Source organism: Mesoplodon densirostris, chromosome 10 (assembly GCF_025265405.1).
Source record: "Mesoplodon densirostris isolate mMesDen1 chromosome 10, mMesDen1 primary haplotype, whole genome shotgun sequence".
NCBI lineage: Eukaryota > Metazoa > Chordata > Mammalia > Artiodactyla > Ziphiidae > Mesoplodon > Mesoplodon densirostris.
Window position 1 is genome coordinate 73,884,007 of NC_082670.1, and position 24,863 is coordinate 73,908,869.

At 43.2% G+C, this 24,863-nt stretch overlaps 4 protein-coding genes and 3 non-coding genes across 18 annotated transcripts in view; 5 read left to right on the plus strand and 2 right to left on the minus strand.

Annotated features, from left to right (window-relative positions):
- PBRM1 (polybromo 1) overlaps positions 1–731 on the minus strand; it is a 104,980-nt gene extending 104,249 nt beyond the window's left edge. For 11 of the 12 annotated variants that reach the window (XM_060111578.1, XM_060111577.1, XM_060111585.1 and 8 more), the window contains exon 1: positions 589–731. The gene's annotated coding sequence lies outside the window, so the exon portion shown is untranslated. Of the gene's footprint in view, positions 1–87; positions 105–588 lie in introns of those variants that run through there. The other variant, XM_060111579.1, reaches the window with a different exon arrangement.
- Positions 732–832: 101 nt separating this feature from the next.
- GNL3 (G protein nucleolar 3) lies at positions 833–9,507 on the plus strand. The gene is made up of 15 exons (XM_060111586.1): positions 833–960; positions 2,121–2,179; positions 2,573–2,710; positions 2,831–2,944; positions 3,035–3,115; positions 4,155–4,287; positions 5,420–5,532; positions 5,785–5,902; positions 6,179–6,266; positions 6,792–6,966; positions 7,080–7,222; positions 7,305–7,438; positions 7,530–7,711; positions 7,986–8,052; positions 8,148–9,507. The coding sequence occupies exons 1-15, from the start codon at positions 948–950 to the stop codon at positions 8,231–8,233; spliced, it is 1,644 nt and encodes a 547-aa protein (XP_059967569.1). The 5' UTR covers positions 833–947; the 3' UTR covers positions 8,234–9,507.
- LOC132498075 (small nucleolar RNA SNORD19) lies at positions 4,329–4,405 on the plus strand. Its single transcript, XR_009533692.1, has one exon. It is a non-coding gene; the product is annotated as a small nucleolar RNA SNORD19 (small nucleolar RNA).
- LOC132498080 (small nucleolar RNA SNORD19B) lies at positions 5,577–5,658 on the plus strand. Its single transcript, XR_009533696.1, has one exon. It is a non-coding gene; the product is annotated as a small nucleolar RNA SNORD19B (small nucleolar RNA).
- On the plus strand, positions 6,659–6,735 carry LOC132498077 (small nucleolar RNA SNORD69). The gene has a single exon (XR_009533693.1). It is a non-coding gene; the product is annotated as a small nucleolar RNA SNORD69 (small nucleolar RNA).
- On the minus strand, positions 8,484–19,260 carry GLT8D1 (glycosyltransferase 8 domain containing 1). The gene is made up of 10 exons (XM_060111587.1): positions 19,185–19,260; positions 14,562–14,615; positions 14,381–14,479; positions 12,030–12,243; positions 10,504–10,621; positions 10,193–10,277; positions 9,924–10,036; positions 9,396–9,562; positions 9,162–9,274; positions 8,484–9,016 (listed from the first exon to the last, which is right to left on the minus strand). The coding sequence occupies exons 2-10, from the start codon at positions 14,575–14,577 to the stop codon at positions 8,826–8,828; spliced, it is 1,116 nt and encodes a 371-aa protein (XP_059967570.1). The 5' UTR covers positions 14,578–14,615; positions 19,185–19,260; the 3' UTR covers positions 8,484–8,825.
- Positions 19,261–19,709: 449 nt separating this feature from the next.
- SPCS1 (signal peptidase complex subunit 1) lies at positions 19,710–21,427 on the plus strand. Its single transcript, XM_060111589.1, has 4 exons — positions 19,710–19,888; positions 20,248–20,307; positions 20,384–20,470; positions 20,933–21,427. The coding sequence occupies exons 1-4, from the start codon at positions 19,853–19,855 to the stop codon at positions 21,056–21,058; spliced, it is 309 nt and encodes a 102-aa protein (XP_059967572.1). The 5' UTR covers positions 19,710–19,852; the 3' UTR covers positions 21,059–21,427.
- The last annotated feature ends 3,436 nt before the right edge of the window (positions 21,428–24,863 follow it).

A 24,863-nucleotide genomic window follows, 5' to 3' on the forward strand; every position in this document is an offset into this window, starting at 1 on the left:
AATTTTAAGAGACGAAAAAATATTAAAAACCAGAAACACAATTTGAAAACCTCGGTTCTTTGTGGTGTTGCATATAAGAAACTATACCTGGGCTCCACGATAAATACAAGTCCCATTGATAAAAATACTCAGTCTGAACAAAGTCATCCAGAAAGTATTAAAAAAAAAATTTACTAGGAGAGTTTGTGTCTGAACCGTCAAGAAACGACAACAAAAAAAGGAGGCCCTGAGCTGCGAAGGAAATGAAAGACTTTCCCAACCTGTCACCGGTACTGGGAACTAAGGAAAACGTTGACAGTTTTGAACCTGCCCGCGACGAGAGCTCGGCCAGCCGCGGGGGGCGGGAAAGCGGGGCGCGGGGAGTTTCCGGGCCGCTGCGCGCCTTTGTCCCGGCCGGCAGGTGCGGCAAGGCTGCCAGGCGCTTCCCGAAGCCCGCCGCCTTGCCCCGCCCCGCGCGCCCGGCCCGACCGGCGCATCCCGACGGCCGGGGCGGGGCCTCCGCCGCTGCTCCCACCCGCCCGGGCCCACACAAAGGCCCGGCAGCCGGCCGAGAGGAAGCGGCCCCGCCCGCCCCGGTCCCGACCTTACCCAGCCGCTCCGCCGCCTGCAGCCCCGGCCGCGGTCACCGACCGCCGCGCCCCGCCCCGTAGCCGCCACGGCTGCTGCTATTGCTCCTCCGGCCGCTGCCGTCGCTCCAGCACCCGCCGCCCTCACCGCCCTCACCCCTCCCGGTGCCGCCGCAAAACCAGCCCCGCGGCCGCCAAGCGAACCTGGCTCCGCGCGACACTGCGTGCGCGCGCACGCGGGCAGGCGGCGGCGCGCTTTACGGCGGCAGCGTGAGTGCGTGAGGCTCGCCCGTGGTCTCAGTTCGCACGTGGCGCCTGCGGAGGCACTTTGTGGCTGTGAGCGCTGGTGCAACTGCGGGCGCAGTCCTTCCGACTTGCAGTATGAAGCGGCCGAGTGAGTGTGGTCAGAGGGCGGGCTTGGAGGGGCCTCTGTGTCTGATGGTCGACGAACCCACCAGGGCGCTCCTCTGCGGCTTGGTCTCTGGGGAATGGAGGGCCGGCGGGGAGGCCGTAGCCCTGATCCCGCCTAGAACTGAGGCTTGGAAGGCTCCACGTGAATCGCGGGCCTGTGGTACAGAAAGAAGGCTGGGCCCCAAGGGTGAAGGTCGGGCCAGAGTCTCGTGAGGACCCAGTCAATGTCTGAGCCAGGTTTCAGGCGCAGCGTTTTCCCTTGTGCGGCCACGTTTGATCCGGCCCTGGTGAGATCTGAGAGCCGCCTCTCAAACCCACTGTTAGCTCCTCCTTTGTGATTTGTGCTATTTGACAAGAAGTGGCGGTATTTTTGGATCTTATACGCTCCTGTGTGCTATCCCAGTATAATCTGGGAAGAGTGGGAGCGGGGAAGTTGGGCTCTACAACGGATCTGTTGAATCAGAGTCTTTGGGACTTGAGTGGTCTGTGTTTATTTTTACCACACACCCCACAAGATTTTTTTAAAATTCATTTATTTATTTTTATTTTTGGCTGCGTTGGGTCTTCGTTGCTGCGCGTGGGCTTTCTCTAGTTGTGGCGAGTGGGGGCTACTCTTCATTGCTGTGCGCGGGCTTCTCATTGCGGCGGCTTCTCTTGTTGCGGAGCACGGGCTCTAGGCATGCGGGCTTCAGTAGTTGTGGCCCACGGGCTTAGTTGCTCTGCGGCATGTGGGATCTTCCCGGACCAGGGCTCGAACCCGTGTCCCCTGCAGTGGCAGGCGGATTCTTAACCACTGTGCCATCAGGGAACTTCCCCGCAAGATTTTTAAATTAGGTTTCAGAGCCAGTTAATTACTTAACGCAAACATGGATGTGACCCTAGAGCGCAGTCATCAGAAACTAAAACTGATCATTTGTGGATAAAATGGATTTTAAAAAACCGTAAATAGGGCTTCCCTGGTGGCTCAACAGAAGCCTCTGGAATGAGAAGCCCGCACACCACAACGAAGAGTAGCCCCCGCTCACCGCAACTAGAGAAAGCCCATGCGCAGCAATGAGGACCCAACACAGCCAAAAATAAATAAAATTAATTAAAAAGAAAACAGTAAATAAATTAACCCTTTTGTGATATGTTGCTTTGCAGAGTTAAAGAAAGCAAGTAAACGCATGACCTGCCATAAGCGGTATAAAATCCAAAAAAAGGTAAGTCTTGTTCTTGGAAGAGTTATACCAAGTATAATGCTAAACTGATTTCTGTCCCACCCCTCCTCCACAAAGAGGTCTGGATTAATATTAGTATGATTTCACCTCAAGAAACGGAGATTGGATAGACTATGACACAAGCTCTTAAGCATCAGAAGTAATTCAGTGATAAGAGTCTAAATTTTGATCAGTATGGTAACAATTGCTGCAAAAAGAATCTCGTGACTTTTTCTTGCTGTTTCATACATAAGTATGTGTGTTCTCTGCATTGTTACAGTTAAAGTTTTATGTTTCTAGGTCATTTTACAGATATAAGTAAACTGTAGCCAGATTGGTTACTCACATGAATTTTGTTTAGTATTTTTGTTAACTAATAAAATTTTATTATGATAGGTTCGAGAGCACCATCGAAAATTGAGGAAAGAGGCTAAAAAACGGGGTCGAAAGAAGCCTAGGAAAGACCTGGGAGTTCCAAACAGTGCTCCTTTTAAGGAGGCTCTTCTTCGGGAAGCTGAGTTAAGGAAACAGCGGGTAAAATGCATTAGCTAAAATGTGCAACAAGTGATGTGTGGGTGTGTGTATTTTTTTCAAAGTAAAGTTACTATATCAGGTCACTTTGGCTCTCCCATTTCTCTTGTGGCTTGAACACAGCTTGAAGAACTGAAACAGCAGCAGAAACTTGACAGGCAGAAGGAACAGGACAAGAAAAGAAGACTTGAAACTGACCCTGCTGTTGAGCTATCTAACATGGAACCTGTGAAAGAGGTAATGATTACCGTCATGAAAAATGGAGAAATAGGTTACATCTACTGACCTACTAATTTTGTGTCCTTTCCCCTTGTCTTTATCACCTAGGAATTTGGGCAATACAAAGCTAAGAAAGCCAAGTCAAGCAAACAGAATCCGAAGAGGCTGTATTGTCAGGAACTTAAAAAGGTATCATAGTCTAGGTTAGTGTCTGAAAGTGGTAATGAGGTTTAAAAGACTAGAATTTTTTTTTTTTCCTTCTCTCCTGACACCAACCTTGTAGAGGTGGAAGTAGAGTTCTCTTGAGCAGGAAGAATTCCTCAGCAAGTTGGCTTACTCTGATATGTTTAACTGAAGGAAATATTCTTGTGGTTTTAATTTTTTTGCATGGGAACAGTTCCCCGTAAGCATGATATACAGAAGTGGCATTTTGTGATAAAATATTATGACATGACACAGTGGCTTTTTAAATAGAAGGAAATACTTTAGAGGAGCAGTACAAAAGAGTCTCTAAAGTTCTTTGTTGAAACCTAAGTGAAGGAGGTCAAGGGGATGTCTTGGTGTAGCACTGCCATCCCCAACACCTATTTTCCTAAGCTCACTCCCTCCTGTGAATAGATCCTGACTGTGTTTCTCAGCAGCTCTTGGCAGGGCCACAAAGGTCTTTCAAACTACATAACTCAGAATGGGAAGATTATATATTTAGATAGTTGGGAATGTTTCCACTCTTGAAATCCACTTTGATCAGAGGCCACTGAACAAACCTATGTCTTACTGTCATGTAAGAAATAAATATGTGAACATCATTCACACCAAAGTGAAGATATGAGATTCAACTCTGGGGCTTCCCTGGTGGTGCAGTGGTTAGGAATCTGCCTGCCAATGCAGAGGACATGGGTTTGAGCCCTGGTCCTGGAAGATCCCACATGCCAGGGAGCATCTAAGCCCGTGTGCCACAACTACTGAAGCCTGTGTGCCTACAGCCCATGCTCCGCAACTAGAGAAGCCACCACAGTGAAGAGTAGCCCCTGCTCACTGCAACTAGAGAAAGCCCACGTGCAGCAACGAAGACCCAATGCAGCCCCAAAAAAAAGAATTAAAAAAAAATTTTTTTTTAAGAGAGTCAACTCTGAGCTCACCCTGTTGCAAAGTAGACAACACCAGTGTACTTATGTGGAGGGTGGTGCCAGAGCAAGGGATGGTGTTCTGATAGCTTCTGCTTTGACAGGTGATTGAAGCCTCAGATGTTGTGCTGGAGGTGTTGGATGCCAGAGATCCTCTTGGTTGCAGGTGTCCCCAGGTAGAAGAAGCCATTGTCAAGGGTGGACAGAAAAAGCTGGTACTTGTATTAAATAAATCAGGTAAGCGAAAACATTGCTCCTTATGTTCCATATGCACTAGTGAGGTATGAGGAGAACATCTGAACAGTCTGATTGTCTCTGAAGACTGATAAGATCCAACTCTGACCTCAACAAAACCAATGCATATGCATGAGCTCTTGTTGCCAAAGACAGTGCTGGGCAGTGGGGTGGAAAAGAATTTTTCCCCCTTAATTACTATATTATACTTTATTTATTTATTTATTCATTTATTGTTACGTTGGGTCTTCGTTGCTGTGTGTGGGCTTTCTCTAGTGGCGAGCGGGGGCTGCTCTTCATTGCAGTGTGCAGGCTTCTCATTGCGTGGCTTCTCTTGTTGCGGAGCACGGGCTCTAGGCATGTGGGCTTCAGTAGTTGTGGCACGTGGGCTTAGTAGTTGTGCACGGGCTCAGTTGCTCTGCGGCACGTGGGATCTTCCCAGACCAGGGCTCAAACCCGTGTCCCCTGCATTGGCAGGCGGATTCTTAACCACTGCACCACCAAGGAGGTCCTGGAGATGTTTTCTAGAAGCAAATTAACTGGTTTGTACTGTTCTTTTGCTATTCAGTACTTAACCACCTTGTCTTATTTAAGAGTGTAAGCTTTTATACTCAGCTTACTGTGTAGTATATTTCACGTAGGAAATGATGACAGAGTGCCACATTCTTCACACCTGCATAATGTCGACATGTGGCACTATTTAGATGAGACATGATTATGTATCTGGGTTTGAGCAGGGGGGACAAACACCCAGAAACCAAAACCTGTGAAACAGAAAGTAAGGATGGGATCTAAAATTACAGTTGGGGTCAGTAAACATGGCTGCTACCTGATAGTAAATTCTGGAAACATAGCCCTAAGGTTATACGGTAATATTCTAGAGGTTGACTTAATCCTGAAAGGATGAGCAGTGCAGAGGGGAATTAAAGAAATACAGAGGTGTACATACTGAATGAACTCTGTTAACCAGAAGCATGGTAGGCAGCTGACCCTCTCCCCATCTTCTAGTTCAGATACTTTTGAAAAAACTGGGAAAAGGCAAACCTGAATGAAATCCATAGTTTACTAGACTTTGCAAATTTATCTCAACAAAATGACCAAATTGGAACAGTGTTTTATTCCTAATCCCTATCAGATTTGGTACCAAAGGAGAATTTGGAGAACTGGCTAAGTTATTTGACGAAGGAATTGCCAACAGTGGTGTTCAAAGCCTCAGCAAATATGAAGGACAAAGGGAAGAGAATCAAGGTACCCTTAATTTAGTGGTGGGAAATGTGGTTCTTTCATCTTTCAGATGGGTGAAATATGATGAGTGTACAAAATCTTGATTAAAAAATGAAAACTTGTAAGATCCAACTCTGATTTCATCCAGGGATAATCTGAAAGGTAATGGAATGTGGTGATTTTAATAGATGGGCTCTGGAGCCAGATTGCTTGGGTTTTGTCTGGTGGGTTGTCAGAAGTAGTTAAACTAATTATTTAGAATTTTAACTTGTGAAGGTAAAGAAGAAAGCTGCTGCATTCAAAAGTGAAGTCTGTGTTGGAAAAGAAGGCCTTTGGAAGCTTCTTGGAGGTTTTCAGGAGACTTATGGCAAAGCCATTCACGTTGGGGTAATTGGTGAGTTTCAGTTCAACATATTTTATGTCTTATAAGTCGATACTGTAGGTAATGTTAGCTTCTAAGAGCTCTGGTTTATTTGAATTAATAATCTTTTCCTGCTCTTTCATTACCTGTACAAGAAATGAAGATGCTAAGAGTAGTTTTAATGTTGAAGTGAAGATGCTCAGATCCAACTCTGATCTTGCTGTAAACAGGCAGGCATAAAATAAGGGAGTGGAGATTTTATAATTACCAGCACATAATGCCTTTTGTATCTGGATTTCCCATTTGTAGGTTTCCCAAATGTGGGGAAAAGCAGCATCATCAATAGCTTAAAACAAGAACGGATATGCAATGTTGGTGTATCCATGGGACTTACAAGGTAAATTGAGTTCCATAATTGCAATATTTCATTATAGGTAAGTATGATTTTGTTTATTTTAAGGGAGACAGTTTTCTATTTCTATTTACTCAACTTTCTATTTAGTGAAAGGAACAGGGTTAAGCAAGTGTTAGGCTTGGAAAGAACTGATTAGAGTAGAATGGCTGCCCACAATCTAGTTTGAAAGACAAGCAAATAGATTCATAGAAGGAAAAGCTGCCTTAGAGTAAGTGGTGTTTGAACCTGAACTTGACATGAATAGAAGTCTGCCAGGTAGAAGAGGGGAGATACGACAGAGGAAACAGCATGTGTTTAGGTCAGTATGTATGTAAGCTATAACACGTAGTGTTTTGTCTTTAGAAGAGGAGGGTGTGCTGTTACAGTTTTAGATAAACATGAAGCAAATGATGATAAAGTGGATCTGACAGACTGTGCTGAGTTTGTTCAATCCAACCCTGAGCTTCGTTGTGTCTCTTGGCCTTTAGGAAAACCATTGCCTGTCAGTTACCATCTTTCTTGTTTCAGGAACATGCAGGTTGTCCCCTTGGACAAACAAATCACAATCATAGATAGTCCAAGTTTCATCGTGTCTCCACTTAACTCTGCTATTGCACTCGCTCTGAGAAGTCCAGCAAGTATTGAGGTAGTAAAACCAATGGAGGCTGCTAGCACCATCCTGTCCCATGCTGATGCTCGACAGGTAAAAAGAATCCCCTTCCCTTGAGCTCCATCTTGTCTTTCATTATAAGCATTTTTTTTTAACATCTGTACTATATCAGATAGATGACAGTTTGTTTTTCTTTTTTTAATAAGGTAATACTGAAATTTACTGTCCCAGACTTTAAGAATTCTCTGGAATTTTTTACTTCATTTGCTCAGAGAAGAGGACTGCACCAAAAAGGTGGAAGCCCAAATGTAGAAGGTGCCGCCAAACTGCTGTGGTCTGAGTGGACAGGGTAAGGCTTCTTTCTGTTGGCTTTTTGATGACCACATAGAATAAAGGAACTGATTTTTGACAAACTTTATTTTTAATACCAGTGCCTTCTTAAGTTACTTTTGCCATCCCCCTACATCCTGGACTCCTCCACATTTTAATGAGAGCATTGTGACAGACATGAAATGGGGCTTTAATCTGGAAGAACTGGAAAAGAACAATGCACACAGCATACAAGGTAAGCACGGCTTGTGTTTAACTACTGTCTTCATAAGCTTACAGGCCAATAAAGGTCTCATCTGTTTACATGGGCTGTACACCTTTCCTAGCCATCAGGGGCCCTCGTTTAGCCAGTAGCATCCTTTTCCAGTCATCGGGTCTGACAAATGGAGTGATAGAGGAAAAGGACATACCTGAAGAATTGCCGAAACAGAAAGAACCGAAGCAGGAGGCGGCGGGGGACTATGAAGATGTCAACACTGACCAGGAATGTGTTGACGAAGAAGGTGATGTAAGTATGTTGTGCGTGAGATGTTTAAGCTGAAGTAAGTTTTCTGGCATTACAATGTACAACAGAGGGGAAGGGGCTGAAGGAAGAAATAGAAATTAAATATTTCAGGACTTTAAAAAGCCTCGTACAATTTAGAAGTTTAAGGCTTGCAATCATTAGTCTTGATTTTGTGCATCCATTAATGTGTACCTCCAGAGACTTTTTTCTGGGTATGTAATTAACTTGGATTAATGAGCACACAAGGGCTTACTAACACTGTTTCTCTGTCCCACAGGAAAAGAGCTCAGACATGTCCCCTGCAGAAGAGGCCTGCGAGGCACTGCCTGAGGACTCTCAAGCAGGTGAGTTGGGTGGAGGGATCTTATAACAAAGCAGTACAGTAGCTTTTGATTTTTGATTTTTGTTTTTAAACACCTCTTTTTTCTTTCCAATATAGATAAGCAGTCTGCACCATCTTTCATCTTGGATAAAGTGACTGAAGAGGAAGATGATGCTTATGATTTCAGTACAGATTATGTATAATAGAACTTTGTCCTTCTATAATGGTGTTTTGTTGTTGGTTTTTAACATTGTGAGCAGACTGCTAAGCTGTTCTCTGCGTGTGATGTACCAGTTTGTTACAGTATGACATAAGCTGTGTAAATTTTGTGAATGTGTATATAATGATATATTCATTTAAAACAATCAGGCAACTTAGAAAGTGTCTAAATTCTGTAAAAAGATAACTCATCTCTTAAACAGTGAGTGGGTAGAAGTAAAGTTAAAACATACCTTATTGAAAAATGTAGTTTTTACTTTATTTACAGATTCGGCCACAGGTCACAAAATTAAAACCAAGCAGCAGTGTTGAACTAGCTGTACCAGCTGTATCTAAGTACATTCACCTCTGGTCGTTCAGCACTGTCAGTAAGCAAACTCTTGGTAAGGCAGATGGAGGCATATTTATAGTCTGTCTGGGAAGCTGACTGCCAGATGGGGCAGTTTGTCCTCTTTACCCAGCTGAAATGTCCCTTGTCCCTTTGTTGCTGTAAACAGGCATTGAAGCCTAGCAAGTGTTACTTCCCACACATACTGTCTTCCAGGATTTCCTGAGAAATGCTTATAGCATACTTATTTACTTTATATTTGAGATCTCCACATGTCTTCGGATTAGGCTGAATTTGCCTGTTGGGTCCGGAATATACCATTTTTCCCAGACATCAGTATATGAAGCAGTTCTTCCCCATGGCTTAAAGTGCCCATTCCAGTGGAGTAGCTTGGCAGCCTTAACAAACTGGGGTGAATATCGTTTTCCAGCACTGGAACCTTACATTTAGGAAAAAAGAGCCAAATGACTGTACTAGTCAGACATAAGACTGCAGGAAACTTAAGGGAAACAATATATTCCATCCCTGAGGGTGGTCCTTTAGACACTTTATTAGCTTAGGCCCTTGGTTAATTATCTACTTACCAAGGTGGCGAACATTCCACATAGGGTCGATGGTGGAGTGCTGTTGATAAAATACGATCAGCAGAGGTGGTGTGGTGATGCTGCCGGCCAGTGTTCTACTGTACAGCCCTTCTCTTGGTGGGACAGATAACAAATGAAAGCTGTTAGTAAAGAATCCTGACTAATTCCTGTTAGTGAAAACTACCAGCGTTGAAATAACAAGAGTTTTCACAGCTAGGCCAGTTACATACTTACTCTACATTGAGTTTCATCCATTTTTCCAGCTGGTTAGTTATATTCTGTCTTTTCCATTCTGTCAAGTTTGCAACAAAAACTCCAGGATTAAATGAGCAGGTGCTGGCTTTCATGGAAAGCTTACGAATTCTTTCCTTTTTATAGTCAAGATAGCCAATGTAATTGTACTAAAAACACAATTGGGATATATAGTATGTTTAGTGCTTCAAAGAATAATTTGATAACTGTTCTGCTTACTTATGACTTCTCAGATTATTAACAAAGGGCTCTACATAAAGCAAATAAAAGTGACACTTGGGATTGCAAGTTAGACAACAGGAACCTAAACATTAAGCCAGATGTTCAAGGAGAATTAGGTTGTCTAATCCTTGAACCAATCTAGGAAAGCAGCCTTGAGTTTGGGGATGAAATAACTGGTGAATAAAATGTAGCTAAAGATTTAGAATTCCCTGATTTTGCTTTCTCTCCCCATTGACATGAATTATAGGGAGTGGAGTGTCTATTCACGAGGTCTAGTAAGTAATTTACCTGGTTCCCTGCTCCACGGATGACAACTTTAGTAGAGGATGAATCACAGTCTTCTGAAAATGCAGCTGCATGTCCTGGCTTCAGTGGTGTATTGTACAGGGCAAGAATATCACCTGAAACAGATAAGGTTTAAGATTACACTGGAAGTTGCCCCAAGATTCCCTATTCCTCCCACTTCTTAGGATGGCCTTTTATAGGATATCATAAATAAGACAACCACTATCGCCCACACTGGACAGAGCAGCACTGATGATGACATTCTTTAGTACCTTGCACAATTACATCATCGTCCATATATATGGCCTTCTTTGCGCTGGGAACCAGAATTGGCAAGTAGAACCTTGCAAAGGTTAACTGGAAAAGGAAAGAGGCATTGGCACAAAATTTGTCAGTGGCTGTGCTTTTGTTTATTAGAAACTCCCAGAATGCTCTCAGTATCCATGCAGGAGAAGACAGCCAAAGGTCTCAGAACTTCCAGGTTTGGTCCCCAGGGAAGTACTAGTACTGTACCCACAGTTACCCAGGTATTCCAGTCATTTCATAATACTACCAAGTACAAACAAGGATGCATGGAACTCACTGGTTTCATGGATTCCCCCTGGTCAGGATCCTCCTTTACTTTTCCTTCCAAAAGTTTAGTGTCAAAATTCAGAATTTTGTACCTGATGCTTTTTAGGGTACTGCTGCTGAGCCAGGACCTGATGAAAATAAACCACTAAATACCAGTTTTAAGTAATCATGTCCCAAACCACAGCCATATCTCTGCTTTCCAATAAGACCATAATGCAAGAGAAATCCTGAGGACAAAATAGGTGTCTTCAAGCCCCTTCACCTCTGAGCTTTGGTTTCCTCATCTGTAGTGAGTTTACCCACTAAAGACCCTTCCTGAACCAAGATTCCATAGTGATAGTGCACCCAAAGGCTCATACTTTTGATCACTCTTCTGACACTAAAACTGCTGTAAAAAAAATTCATTGTGGAATTGAGAAGATCCTTTCACCACATGGATCATTCAACATTTGTCCCTCCAAATACATCAGTGAAGAAAACGAGTCAAAGTATGATGGTAGTGAAAGCTAAGTTATCAACAAAGCTGGTAAATCAGCCTGTTAATCTACACACTCATTAATTCACTGTTGGCTGAGTAATTCTACCTGAGTCTAAGGTACTGCCTGTAAGAAAAGTCAGTGTTCCCTAAAGAGGTGCTGCACATTTTTACTAGGCCCATTGCACATCAGTGTTTTGTGGATATAATGTTATTTCTGTATTCTATTTTAATGCAATATTTCTACATTATTTTAGATGATTTCTTGAGTTTTTAAATATGGAAAAATAATTCGTTAACAACTTTGATGAACAACCATGGAGAAAGGCACAAGAACAGATATGTTTTAGAACTTTGACCACTATTAACCTTTTAGATAAAATGTTTCTTGGAATAAACTTTGTAAATCTTAATTCAAAGCATCTTTCAAAACACAGTTAAGACTATCCATCAGATTGAATTTCTATTAATCACAACAATTACAATAGTAAGGACCATTTACTGAGCAATTATTATGTGGTAGGTGTTTTCATATATTTTTTCATTTACTTAACACAACAATCCTCTAATCTGGATATTTATACCCCGTACTTACAGATGAGTAAATGGGTTCCAAAGAGGTAATGTTCCCCACTACGGGCTAAAATTTGGATCAGTGTCTATGCTCACTTCACCATACTACCTTGCCATTGCTCCCATGTCCCTTCCCACTCTAGACCAGAACTACTCAAGAGCATGTTCTTGAAATAAGGAACTTGTAAGAGAATGTAAATCAACACCTTGCTTCCTTCATTGAGAAAGTCTTATTACCAAAAAAATATCCACTTAACTATGCATAGTAATGCAGTTGATTTACATCTTGGCACAGTTTTCTTACATGTTTTTGCGATCATGGAGACATGTTTATGATACAATCACATGGAAAAACAATGTGCAGTTTACATGTGATATAATAATTATATAGGGAAAATGTAAACATTGAAAAAATATTACTGGATTGGCAGCTGGCCTGCTCTTAGAGCATCCCCTAGAAGCAGAATCATCAGGCAAGCCGAGCTCACCGGAGATGGTCTGCTGTACCGTTGAGTGTAACAATGTAGAAAATCACATTGGAGCGAGTGTTGTGCTGAATGCTGTTTATGGCTGCAATGGCCCCCCCAAGCCTATCTTCAGATGCAGCAATGACCACAGGAATCTCCTCTTGTCTCCCGTCTACCGCATGTTGGGGAGCATTTGGGACAAAGTCTACAGGCTGAAGCCCCACAATTCCTGAATCTGCAAAGAACACACACAAAGAAGGTACTGTGATACAAACACAATCTCAAGAGCTTTTGATACAGAGCCCAAGACATGAAAAGAGGTAAGCTGAGAATTATGATACACCTCATTTTGCCTCATTGTAATGTGAAGCATATAGCCCAGAAATTGTGTTTTCCTGTATGTAACCAGGCCTTTGGAAAAGCATTTTTAAAAAAATAGGCAGACAATTCTGATACATTACTGGTAGGAATATAACAGAATCTTTTTAGATTGTATTTGGGCAATTTGTATCAAGAGCATGGCCTTTGACCCAATAATTCCCCTTGTGTCTCTTAAGGACAACATCTGAGAGGTAACCAAAAGTCACAATTTTATTTACAATTGTGAAAAACCTAGAAACAGACTGAAAAACCTAGAAACAGACTAAAAAACAGTTGATTTTCAAACTGAATTGTATCCCACAAGTAGGCATGAAATCAATATAAGTGGATCGCAATCAGAACATGAGTAGGAAAACAGTTCCTGAATTGGAATAGAACAGTGACTTAGAAAATATCAGAATGCATCACATACAGCAACTGCAAGTATTGTTTTGTAAACCTTCTTGCTTTTAATAATACGTTGGTTCGTTTACTCATTCATCATGCATTGAACACTGAGCGCCTACTATGTGCCAAGCAATATCTAGGCCACCGGGGTTACAGCCATGAATAAGATGGTCAAATCTTTACCATTGTGTAGGGCAGATAGACAATAAATACATGTATGTGTCTGCTGTATGTAACACATTCATTATTGTGGAGTTGCCATCAAAAAAATCTGCAAAGCGAAAGAGAGGCAGGGACATGTATACACTACCAAACGTGAGGTAGATAGATAGTGGGGGGCAGCCGCAGAGCACGGGGAGATCAGCTCGGTGCTTTGTGACCGCCTGGAGGGGTGGGATGGGGAGGGTGGGAGGGAGGGAGATGCATGAGGGAGGGGATGTGGGAACGGATGTATATGTATGACTGATTCACTTTGTTATAAAGCAGAAACTAATAAAAAAAAAAATTTAAAAAATAAATCTGAAAGTCATTGTACCAAAAGACTTTTTCCTATGGCAAAAAGTAAACTATGTGACATTAAATTTACATATGAAGAGTTTTGTCATGGTGACGTGCTTAGGATATAACCATGTGAAAAACCATGTCATGTGTAGTTTATATATAGTATAATCTCAACTGTATAGAAAAAAAATACAGAGAAAAAAAACCTGGAAGGTACTAACACAAAATTTTAATAATTATCTCTAGGCAGTGAAATCATTTATTTAATGAATATTTAGTAAGCACCTCCTATGTACCAGCCACAACTGTCCTCATGGAGCTTGAATGCTATTTTCTTTTTTATATATGTTCCCACCAGAAGCATGCATTACTTTATGTAAATATATATGTATATATAAAAATACACACACATATATACACTATTATAAAAACATGCTATCAGAGCACTCAGTGAAAGTTAAGGGAAAGCTATTAGTCTTTTCTTGCTCTGGTCAATACGGTGGGTGACAATCCAAAAATGATTTGACAAACACTCTGAAGCCTCAAACGTCCCTCAATACCAAGGCAGAGCAGTATGAACAACTAATCTAAAATAACTGGCAGCGAATTATACAATAGTGGTCTTTTAAATCAGTTGACAAGGCTTTGTGGTTTTGTTTTACTACTAAAGACCTGCTGATATGGTTTCATGTGTTAAAGCAGAGTAACAGGTAAAGGAAAGTAACCAGACTGACACTCTAGTGAACAGAGGAGGCATCAAACACCAGCAATGCTCACCTGTCCCCACGTTCTGAAGCCCTGCCCTACTGAAATGTCTGTAGATAACAGCCCACAGTGGCTCCTTTCTCCAAGGCCTCTGATTTGGTAAAAAGGAATCTTCTGTAAGATCAAACCCTCAGCAAACAACTGCCCAGCAAGGAGAAGGGGACAGGCTACAAGAGCACAATGAGTGCCACCTGCCTTTCTCAAAGTCTTTAGTAGCTTCTATAAGACCAAGAAGAAAGCCTTCTTTTCCTTGAATCTAGTGATGTAACTCAGAATGTGGGACACAGGGAATTCCAGGTCCTCAATACATGCCAACGCATTAGTCAGGGTTCCCATACCTGAAACCTCGTTCCTCAGCAAACTGCTCAGGCCGAGGAAGTTATGGTGCAAAACCAGTAAGAAGAGAGCAACAGCCAGGACCAGGATGATAATGTTTACTGAAACAGAGGAGAATGCCCATGTTACATCTCTTCACCTTTTGACCTGGTATAAAACAACAGAACTGTAGAAAGGACATACCTTTACGGAGTGACATCTTTCTCTTCTGTCTTATATAAATATTAGTTATTAACCCTACAAAACAAAAACAAGCCCCCAAAGTCAGTAGGTACATTACAATGGCCATCAAAATGCCTATATGCTTTTTTTTTTTTTTTTTTTTTTTTTCTGGCTGCGTGCGGGCTTTCTCTAGCTGTGGCGAGCCGGGCTACTCCTCCTTGCGGTGCGCAGGTTTCTCATTGCGGTGGCTTGTCTTGTTGCGGAGCATGGGCTCTAGGCACGTGGGCTTTAGAGCACAGGCTCAGTAGTTTTGGCGCACAGGCTTAGTTGCTCTGCAGAATGGGGAATCTTCCTGGACCAGGGCTCGAACCCGTGTCCCTTGAATCAGCAGGCGGATTCTTAACCACTGTGCCGCCAGAGAAGTCCTGCCTACATACTTTTATTCACGTAGAAACAAGAAATGCATACGGTATTTTCTGCAAGAAACTCGTTTTGAATTAACAGTTTCCAAGGACCCAATTTGGGATCTGAATTTTTTACGGTAGTCATAATAATAAAATACTTCCAGTAACTTATAGCCTTGTATACCATATGCCACTAGATGAAAAGCAAAAGAAATTCTACCAGGAGGAATACCTGGAGTCTAACCACTATGGAAATGCTTTCTGAATGAATTTCTACTTAAAATTCCTAATTAGACATGGACTTCAGTTGTCTATGATCAAGTAAACCAAGGTCAGCCTCGCTGGTACAAACATCCCTGTTCCAAGCTGTATTCCATTCATCTTTAACTGGAATTAAAGAAAAGAGAAAAAAGAACAGTTCCCAAATTCATTTAAAACTATAGCAGAGGGACTTCCCTGGTGGTGCAGTTGTTAAGAATCTGCCTGCCAATGCAGGGGACACGGGTTCGAGCCCTGGTCCAGGAAGATCCCACATGCCACTGAGCAACTAAGCCCGTGCGCCGCAACTACTGAGCCTGCACTCTAGAGCCTGTGAGCCACAACTACTGAAGACCTCACGCCTAGTCCCTGTGCTCCGCGACAAGAGAAGCCACCGCAGTGAGAAGCCTGCGCACCGCAACAAAGAGTAACCCCCGCTCGCCGCAATTAGAGAAAGCCCACGCGCAGCAACAAAGACCCAACGCAGCCAAAAATAAATTTATAAAAAAGAAAAAGAAACCTATAGCAGAGAAACATAATTACAAAAATTCACAAAATCCAATCTTGCTATCAAAACTTTAGAGCTCTTGGGCTTCCCTGGTGGTGCAGTGGTTGAGTCCGCCTGCCGATGCAGGGGACACGGGTTCGTGCCCCGGTCCGGGAAGATCCCACGTGCCTTGGCATGGCTAGGCCCGTGAGCCATGGCCGCTGAGCCTGCGCGTCCGGAGCCTGTGCTCCGCAATGGGAGAGGCCACAACAGTGAGATGCCAGCGTACCGCAAAAAAAAAAAGAAAAAAAAAAAAAGTTTAGAGCTCTAGTCTCAAAAATTAAAAATCTGCTAAAAGAAAATATTAGTTTCTTCTGGGGGCTTCCTATCTGTTGGTTAACTACCCATCTCTTATGAAAGTGGTGTCTAATACTGTCACTCTGCTGGTGGTTTGTGCTCCCCAACTCATCTGAAGCCTTCACTTTTTCAAAACAAATAATTCAATGGAAACAAGACTGTAAGTGGGGCTAAATTAAACAATTAGGTTTCTACAACAATCTCTGGGTAATGTTTCATTAAAAACATTTTATACAACCTGGATATTGTGATCCTACATTTGAGAACTTTACCCTTTTCTACTTCATCTTCCCCCATGGGAGTACCTAACATTTACATAAAGGCTATTAATTTTACAAAGCACTTTCAAATATAGCATATTTCTAAAATCAAAGTTAGTTTGAATTAATTTCACCTTCAGTGAAGTGCATGCCTATCAGGCACTTGATTTCTCAAGGCTTTTGAAAAGAAGAGAAATATATTGAAGTGCTGTTTAAAAAACTGGGATCACAGGCCAGATTACAAATTTGGGAGAACATAATTCAGACTCCCAAAGAACAATCTAAAATACACACACACACATTCTTTCTCGCTCACTCTCATTTCTTTCTAGAACAGTATATGTAAAATATATTATACCAACAAGCTTACTCTCTAAAGACTACACATCGTTATATACCCTGAGCCATGTGTCTCTATCTCCTCTTGAGGACTGAGCCTTACCTATAGAAGGTGACTGAGGGCTGCTCAGAGTTCTAATATCTGCCTGCTTGGAGCCAACTTCCACCAAGACTGGAGAAAACTATCTCACTTTAATAAATCCCATTTAGTTAATGGTATAAGGGCCAATGGTTTAGCTCAACAATGTCCACTAACAATTACTTACAGGTGGTATGTTAATTGAGAAGCACAAGTATTTGTGCTATTCCAGCTAGCTAGACAGAAGAAAAACACAATCCCAGCAGGTATTTGATGTACTTAAGAAGATTCGCATGGCAGAAACCACCTACTCCTAAAACTCTTCCACAGTTATCTACATGCAAAATGCTGATTATTATGGAGTGTGTCTGATCCATATTTCCTTTCCTGGTGCAATTCCTGGTAATGGAATTCACTGATCTGGTTAGAAAGAATTCTCAAAACAAAACTGTATGTACATCCCGGATGTGCAATATTGGCTGTATTTTTGCAAGATTACACAACTGTGTACAATTTCATCAGTAATATTCAATTGTTCACTATGAAAAGTAGTATTTTGTTTAGAAATTATAAGACCTTCACATTCCCAAATCATTCACAATACACACACATAAGCAGGCATTCCCAGAAATATGGGTGAAGAAACCTTACGGGGCAAGAACACTTTATGTTTTTAACTTGCTAGCTACCTGCAATAGTACCCACATCTCAGTGGCCTTTTCTGCTTTTCTTTCTACTGCTATATATTCCCAAGGAAGGCCATTCCACTCATGCTCTGCAACCTATCCTATAATTGTTTCCTTGGTGCAGCATCAGCAAACTCTTTCCCTCTCTGCTGGATCACACACTTAGCAGCATTAATGATCATACTCTGGTATCTTCCAGTTAATTAAAAAATAAAAAAGAGACCACTTCCCATATCCCAGCAGACCCACAGACCCATTTCTCTGTTCACTCTCGCTCTAAAAGCTTGAAAGGATTTAAAGTTCCCAGCTCCACTTTCTCTCCTCTTGTCCTCTATCCTACTTCAACCAGACTTCTGGCCCTACTTCTCCATTCAAAGTGGCTTTGTCGAGGCCACAAAAGACCAAGGTCATCTTTCTGTCCTCTTACTCATCCCCTCAGAGGCCATCAAGAAAGTTCACCGCTCCCCCTCTTCAATTATGAAATTATCTCATTTATTTGATTTGTTTCTTATTTGTGTCTTGTGCCCTATGAGAACAGTGACCCCAGCGAAAAGTGTTTACTCGTGTATCCTTGCCATCTAAAACCATGTCTGGTAAATGGTAATAGGTATGTGATATTTGTTGAATGGTCTTGTTAATCCAGGGGCAAGGCTGGTTCTCAGCTCTGAAAGGGAACACGATCTTTGATAATAATCATGAAAACAAACTCAAACACAAGAAAAGACATGGATTCCAATGGAGATCTCTCTGAAATTGAACCTGACACGCAATCTCCTTTTCCCATGATTATCTTTATAGCTCAAATACCATAAAGGCTCTGCAGCAACTGCCACCCTGTTAAGTGCATTTAAAGAGGGATAACACAGAGGGATACATCTATTTCTGCGTACAAGGGAAAGTCTGTTTAGTCTCTGCCAGACTGAAAGGTGGAAAAGGCACTAAGGATATACATCCATTTTCTCTACCCCTTCTCTGTCTAGCTCCTACTTGGCTTTCAGGAGTCAAGGGAGCCTCCCCCAAACCTCACATTCAGCTGCATCTCCCCTGAGCTCTCACATCTCCCGGGCTTCGCTACCCCAGAGTACATCCGGCTTGTATTTGTGGGGTTACACGGCTGTCTCCCTTGACACACTCTGGGCTCTAGGAAGGCAAGGGCCTGGTGTTGGTCACGGCCATGTCCTTGGCCCAATTCATGGCACAAAAAAAGCTGCCAGAAATGTTTGCTGACTGCATGAGGGCGGCAGCCGCACACCGCCTGCCCTGGAGTGCCTAGAATCCCACCGCCTGTGACCCTGAGGCGCAACACAGCACAGAGGCCAGAGAGCCAGTTGGGACCCACAGGCCCAGGTTTCCCAGAACAGTTTCTCTTCGGAACGTGGGTCTTCCACCTTGCTCAGGGTAACGAGGCAGGGCCTAAGCTTCTGAGATAGACGCCGGCCTTGAGAGGCAGGGCGAATCCTTTGCTGGCCTCTTTCGGGACGCCTGAGTCTGTGAATACGCCAGTGAAGCCGCCAAGCAGCCTGGAGGGACAAACTGGAGACTCCCCGGGTGGGAGCTCTCTCCAACTCGTGCGAAGGGGCGGGCCAGGACCCGTCCTTCTCCGAGGGCATTCCCTTTCTCTGGATGATGGGTTCTGCGAAACTCCCCTCTAAATTCTGGGGATCAATAACGTTTAGGGGTGTTTCTCAATAGGTGACGCTCGGGGGGGTTCCCCCCACCCCCGCGGCCTCGAGGTCAGCCGTTTCCCTCGGACGCTCCCCACGGTCTCCCTTACCTGCAGCCCGAGGAGGAGGGGCCGCTGCCCACGCCCCGGCCCGCCCCGCCAGCTCAGCGCCCCCGCCGCAGGCCCCGGGGCCCAGCCCGTCGCCGGGCCGTCCGCGTCCCCTGCACTCCGGACCGAGCCCGCCTGCCCGGTAGCTCCGCGGCCGCCGCGCAGTTCCGCAGCCCCCCGCCGTTAGCCGCTCGGTCCGCAAGACAGTCACACAGAGCAGGCGCCGCCGGGCAGCCCCACCGGTGGGGTCCTCGCGGAGAAATGTCCGTCGCCATGGAGACGGGGCGCGCGCAGGCCGCCGTTAAGCCGCGAAGGCACAGCCAAGGACAGTTTGGGGGACCTGGACCGCGACCCTCGGCACTCAACAGCACTGACGGCGGACCCTTCATGGGCGCGTGATGCCTCGGCTCGGCCGCCACCGTCAGCATCTCGGCCCTTGCGGAGAGGGCGCCGGCCTACAGCCAGCTCCGAAAGCGCGGGTCGCCTAGCGAGGGCACGGGGAGGGGCCTCGGGCCGACCGGATTTGTGGGAGACATCTGCTTCCGGGGCCGCGGCCATCGCGACACTTCGGCTCGACAGGCCCGCAGAGCTGTACGCAGGAGCTGACCCCGGCCCCTACTGTCCCTGAGTCCCGGCCGCCTTCGCTCCGCCGCCCGCCTCCTGAGCCAGTCATGTTGGAGTATCTGAGCTCCCTGCCCACGCAAATGGTGAGGGCGCTGTCCGCCTCGGCCCCAAGATTCCTACACGCCGCTCGCGAGCCTGGCAGCTCCGCAACCCTTGTCCGAGACCCACCCGGTGCAGCGCGGTTCCTACCCCGGATGGCTACTTTCTTCCCCGAAATGAATCTCCTGGGTCCCCTTCTGTCTTCCCCCGCGAGGATACCCCAGCCCGGGTTCCGTGAGTTTTTTTTAATTCCCCCGGGAAACCCAGAATGTCATTCCTTGCTTAAGTTCTTGGGGAAGTCCCATATATTGGGATCGCCTTGTGCCAAAGCTGTGAGGCTAGGGCAGGAATGTACCTCTTCGGTGGTGGAACCAATTCCTGCTTTGCTCTCCTTCACCTCTAGGATTACAAGGGCCAGAAGCTAGCTGAACAGATGTTTCAGGGAATTATTCTTTTTTCTGCAGTAAGTATTGGTTTTGCATAGTCTTCTCTCCCCACCCCCAGCTTGACTGTATTTAATATACTTTCTTTGCCTCTAGATAGTTGGATTTATCTACGGGTACGTGGCTGAACAGTTCGGGTGGACTGTCTATATAGTTATGGCGGGATTTGCTTTTTCGTGTTTGGTAAGAAATTTATGGGTGCTTGGATGTTAGTGGCAACTTAGGTTTTCAGAATTCGGTTGTTTTGGTTGGCCCTAGTAGTGAGAACCGGCACCATCGTTTCCCTCATCCTTCTCTTGCTATCATTGGAAAAGTAAATGACAAATAGCATCAGATGAGGTTAAGTTACATTTCTTTTGGCAGGCGATCCAAGCAGTAATCTTCAAGGCAAACTAGAACTTAAGACCTTACGGTCTTCATAGTGCTCCCTTCTCACCTTTCTTTTAGCTCTTAAAGCCATGTGTAAACAATGAGCCTTGTTCTCACAGTATCTTGTCTGGGTGGTGGCACACAGTTTTCATAGGAATGTCAGTTTCCTTTTTTTTACCTTTAGCATAGGAGTCATTTGGGAAACGGACATTATACATAATGCTCTTTTAAACTTTTAATGGCCATAAATGATGCATTTTCTCTGTTCTGACCCAGCTGACACTTCCTCCATGGCCCATTTATCGCCGGCACCCCCTCAAATGGTTACCTGTTCAAGACTCAGGCACAGAAGACAAGAAACCAGGGGAAAGAAAAGTTAAGAGGCATGCTAAAAATAATTGATTGGGGTTTTCATGATTGAGCTTTACTACTGCATCTGCTTTTGTTTCGTGTGACATGAGCTAAATTGTTTTCGTATCCAAAACATGAGCTAAAACACCTGTGCTCAGCTGTGTACAGATTTTGTTCTCTCTGTATTTCACTTCTCTGTTGGGTTTTGATTTATAAATACTTTAGACCTTCTCTTCACAGTCTTCTCCTGAAATGGAGAACAGAAAACACAAGTATGCAAAGTTTCTTTCAGGTCTACAAAATAATGAAGAATAAAAGCCTCATAAATGATAGTACAATTTAACTATCAAAGTTTTATAATTCATTATGACTCGTCAGGCTGTTTTAATGTTTTCAAATAAAACTCACAGTGCAACTCAATGTCTGAAGAGTCTTTCGTTTATTGTTCTGCAATCATGACTACTAGTAAAAGCCAAAGTTATAAGTTCGTGGTTCTGAAAGTTTAAGAACCATTTCTATTTTCTGAAGCTACAAGTTCCTAACATACTTTTTTTTTAACAACAGCAAGCACCTATAAAAAAAAAAAACTTTTGCTTTATACATTTAACATCTTATTCAATGCATGATTCGTATGTGATATCTTACAGCTATGAAATTTACCACAAATGTAAATTTGTGGTAAAGTAGTATCTTGGTACCACTAAAATAAGGCTACTGCCAAGAAAGAAAACATTTAATCCAGGCTTTACCTAAGGTGGCTCAAAATGGAAACCCATAAAACTGTAAATTCCTTTAAAATTTTCCAGAGGGCCGAAGAGAAAAATGTTCTAAAGGCCTTGTGGGAGGGATGGGAGTGGAAGGGTTATTACAGGTAATATTCTGTTTCTCAATACCAGGATATAGGACTTCCAAACTATGAGTTGAAAAAAAAAGGGAGCAAAGACCTTAATATAGCAAAAGTCAGGAAAGGATTCTAAGAAGGGAGAAGAAAAATAAAAGATGGCAGAAACAAGAACAAGCATATCAATAAGTATAATAAATGTGATTATAAAGTTAAGAGCTCTCAACAGGGTTAAAAATCACATCACCTCATGTTCTCCAAATGACACCCCACGGTTGAAAACAGGAGCAAGGATATATTAGGCAGATGCAACCAAAAATGAGTGATAATAGTGAAAAAGAAATATTTAATATCAGAAAGCATTAAATGGGGCAAAGAGGGACATTTCATAGCTGTAAGATGTCACTTATGAATCATGCATTGAATAAGATGTTACATGTATAAAGCAAAGATTCTTACATATACCGGAATTTGGCAAAGCTACACTCCTGGTAGGAGACCAACACTCTACCTTTCAGATTTTGATAGATCAAGGCAATTAATATGAAGACTTTTGCACTTGTTCCACATACCTGGAACATCTTCCCTCAGATATACATGACTTGTCCTCTCCTTTCAGGTTAGGTGACATTCAGATGTCACTGTAAAGAAGCATTTCCTACTACCCTGTCAAAGTATGGGTATGCCCCATCATTCTGTGTCTACTTCCATGGCATTTAATATATCTCAGTATATATTTGATAATTGTCCTCCCTAGAATATAAGCTCCATGGGAACAGGAACCTCGTTTTGCTCAGTGCCATTTGCCTAGTACCTACAACAGTACATGACACATTATAGGCACTCAGTATTTACTGAATGAATGATAACAGAGCTGTGCTGCCCAATATGGTGCTACTAGTCATGTGTGTCTTAAGTTTAATTAAAAATTGAGTTCCATTGCAAGGGCTCATCAGTGCAGATGTAGAACATTTCCAATATTTAGTAGAGAAGTGATTCTGCCTATGCATGAGAATTCACCTTTACTGAATGCACAAAGGGCCATCCCAATGATGGATCATGTACTGAACTACAGGGGAAAACGACTCCAAGAAATAGGGGTTGTACAGGTCATATTCAGTAACAACACTGCAGTGTAGCTGGAGCAAGGAGACAGAATTTCCTTGGCCTTCTAAATACATGGAAATTTAGAAACTTTTAAAAGAAAAAATCATGGAATCAAAAAAAAAGGTTCTGAAAAACCGAGGGGCAGGACAGGAATAAAGATGCAGACGTAGAGAATGGACTTGAGGACACGGGGAGGGGGAAGGGTAAGCTGGGACGAAGTGAGAGAGTGGCATGGACATATATACACTACTGAATGTAAAATAGATAGCTAGTGGGAAGTAGCCACAGCACAGGGAGATTCAGTGCTTTGTGACCACCTAGAGGGGTGGGAGAGGGAGGGTGGGAGGGAGACTCAAGAGGGAGGAGATACAGGGATGTATGTATATGTATAGCTGATTCACTGTTATAAAGCAGAAACTAACACCATTGTAAAGCAATTATACTCCAATAAATATGTTAAAAAAATAAGAATATTCAGTAAATGAAAAAAAAGAGAAAATCAAAACCAGAATTACTATTTAGAAACTAACCTCAAAAAAAAAAAAGTCTCAAATGTGGCCAAAGATATGTTGAGAGGGAAATTTATAGTCTTAAAAATGTGTTTTGTAATTAAATAAGAAAGATGAAAAATGATTAAGCACCCAAGAAAAAAGCACCACAAAATACCAAAGAACAGTAGGATAAAAACTGAATGAATGTTTAAACAAAAATATACAGAATGGGGCTTCCCTGGTGGCGCAGTTGTTGAGAGTCCGCCTGCCGATGCAGGGGACATGGGTTCGTGCCCCGGTCTGGGAAGATCCCACATGCCGCGGAGCAGCTGAGCCCGTGAGCCATGGCCACTGAGCCTGTGCGTCTGGAGCCTGTGCTCCGCCATGGGAGAGGCCCGTGTACCAAAAAAAAAAAAAACACAGAATGGTAATAAAAAAGGTATGGAGGAGATCTTTTTTTATTCTAAGAAAATAATATGTATAACTTTATACCAATAAGTTAGAAAACTTTAGTAGAACTGATGACTTTGCAGAAAGATGTGGATTTCTAAAACATGCAAGAAATGGTAAATAGCTCAGGAAGACCAACGGTTTGCCAAAAATTTGTCCTCAGCTGAGCACTAGGACTAGATGGTCTTAGAGTTGAGTTGTTAAAAACCCTTCAAGGGCCTCCCTGGTGGCGCAAGTGGTTGAGAGTCCGCCTGCCGATGCAGGGGATACGGGTTCGTGCCCCGGTCTGGGAGGATCCCATATGCCGCGGAGCGGCTGGGCCCGTGAGCCATGGCCGCTGAGCCTGCGCGTCCGGAGCCTGCGCGTCCGGAGCCTGCGCGTCCGGAGCCTGTGCTCCGCAACGGGGGAGGCCACAACAGTGAGAGGCCCGCATACCGCAAAAAAAAAAAAAAAAAAAAAAAAACCCTTCAAAATAAAGAAATTTCAGAAATTAGGTCATGAACCCGGGCCTAGCACCTGGCACATAGTAAAAACTAAATAAAAGTCTTTTATGTGGACTAGAAAGGGAACATTTTATTATTTTGTGTGTGTGTATAATTTTCATAAAAGGTAAGACATTTTTAACTGTAAAAAATGAAAATATTTCTGGAGTCATATTCATGTTTAGAGTCCCTCAAAATGCAGAAGTTAAAATTTACTAATCAAAACTTTTATAAAAACTATTTGCTAGATGGGTATTGCCCCTTATTAAACAACTAATAAAATATGTGATATACAATTATACATTTAAAACATGGGAAGACAATATTTTGATGTATAAGAAGACAAATTTCAGGAGACAAATATGTCCAACATAACTAAAAGGATCTGGACTTTACTTAAAACCTGCTGAATTAGAAAAGGAATTAGCGTTTAAGGAATGTTTTCACTGATGGAAAAATAAATCTTAAAAAGAAAAAAAAAATCC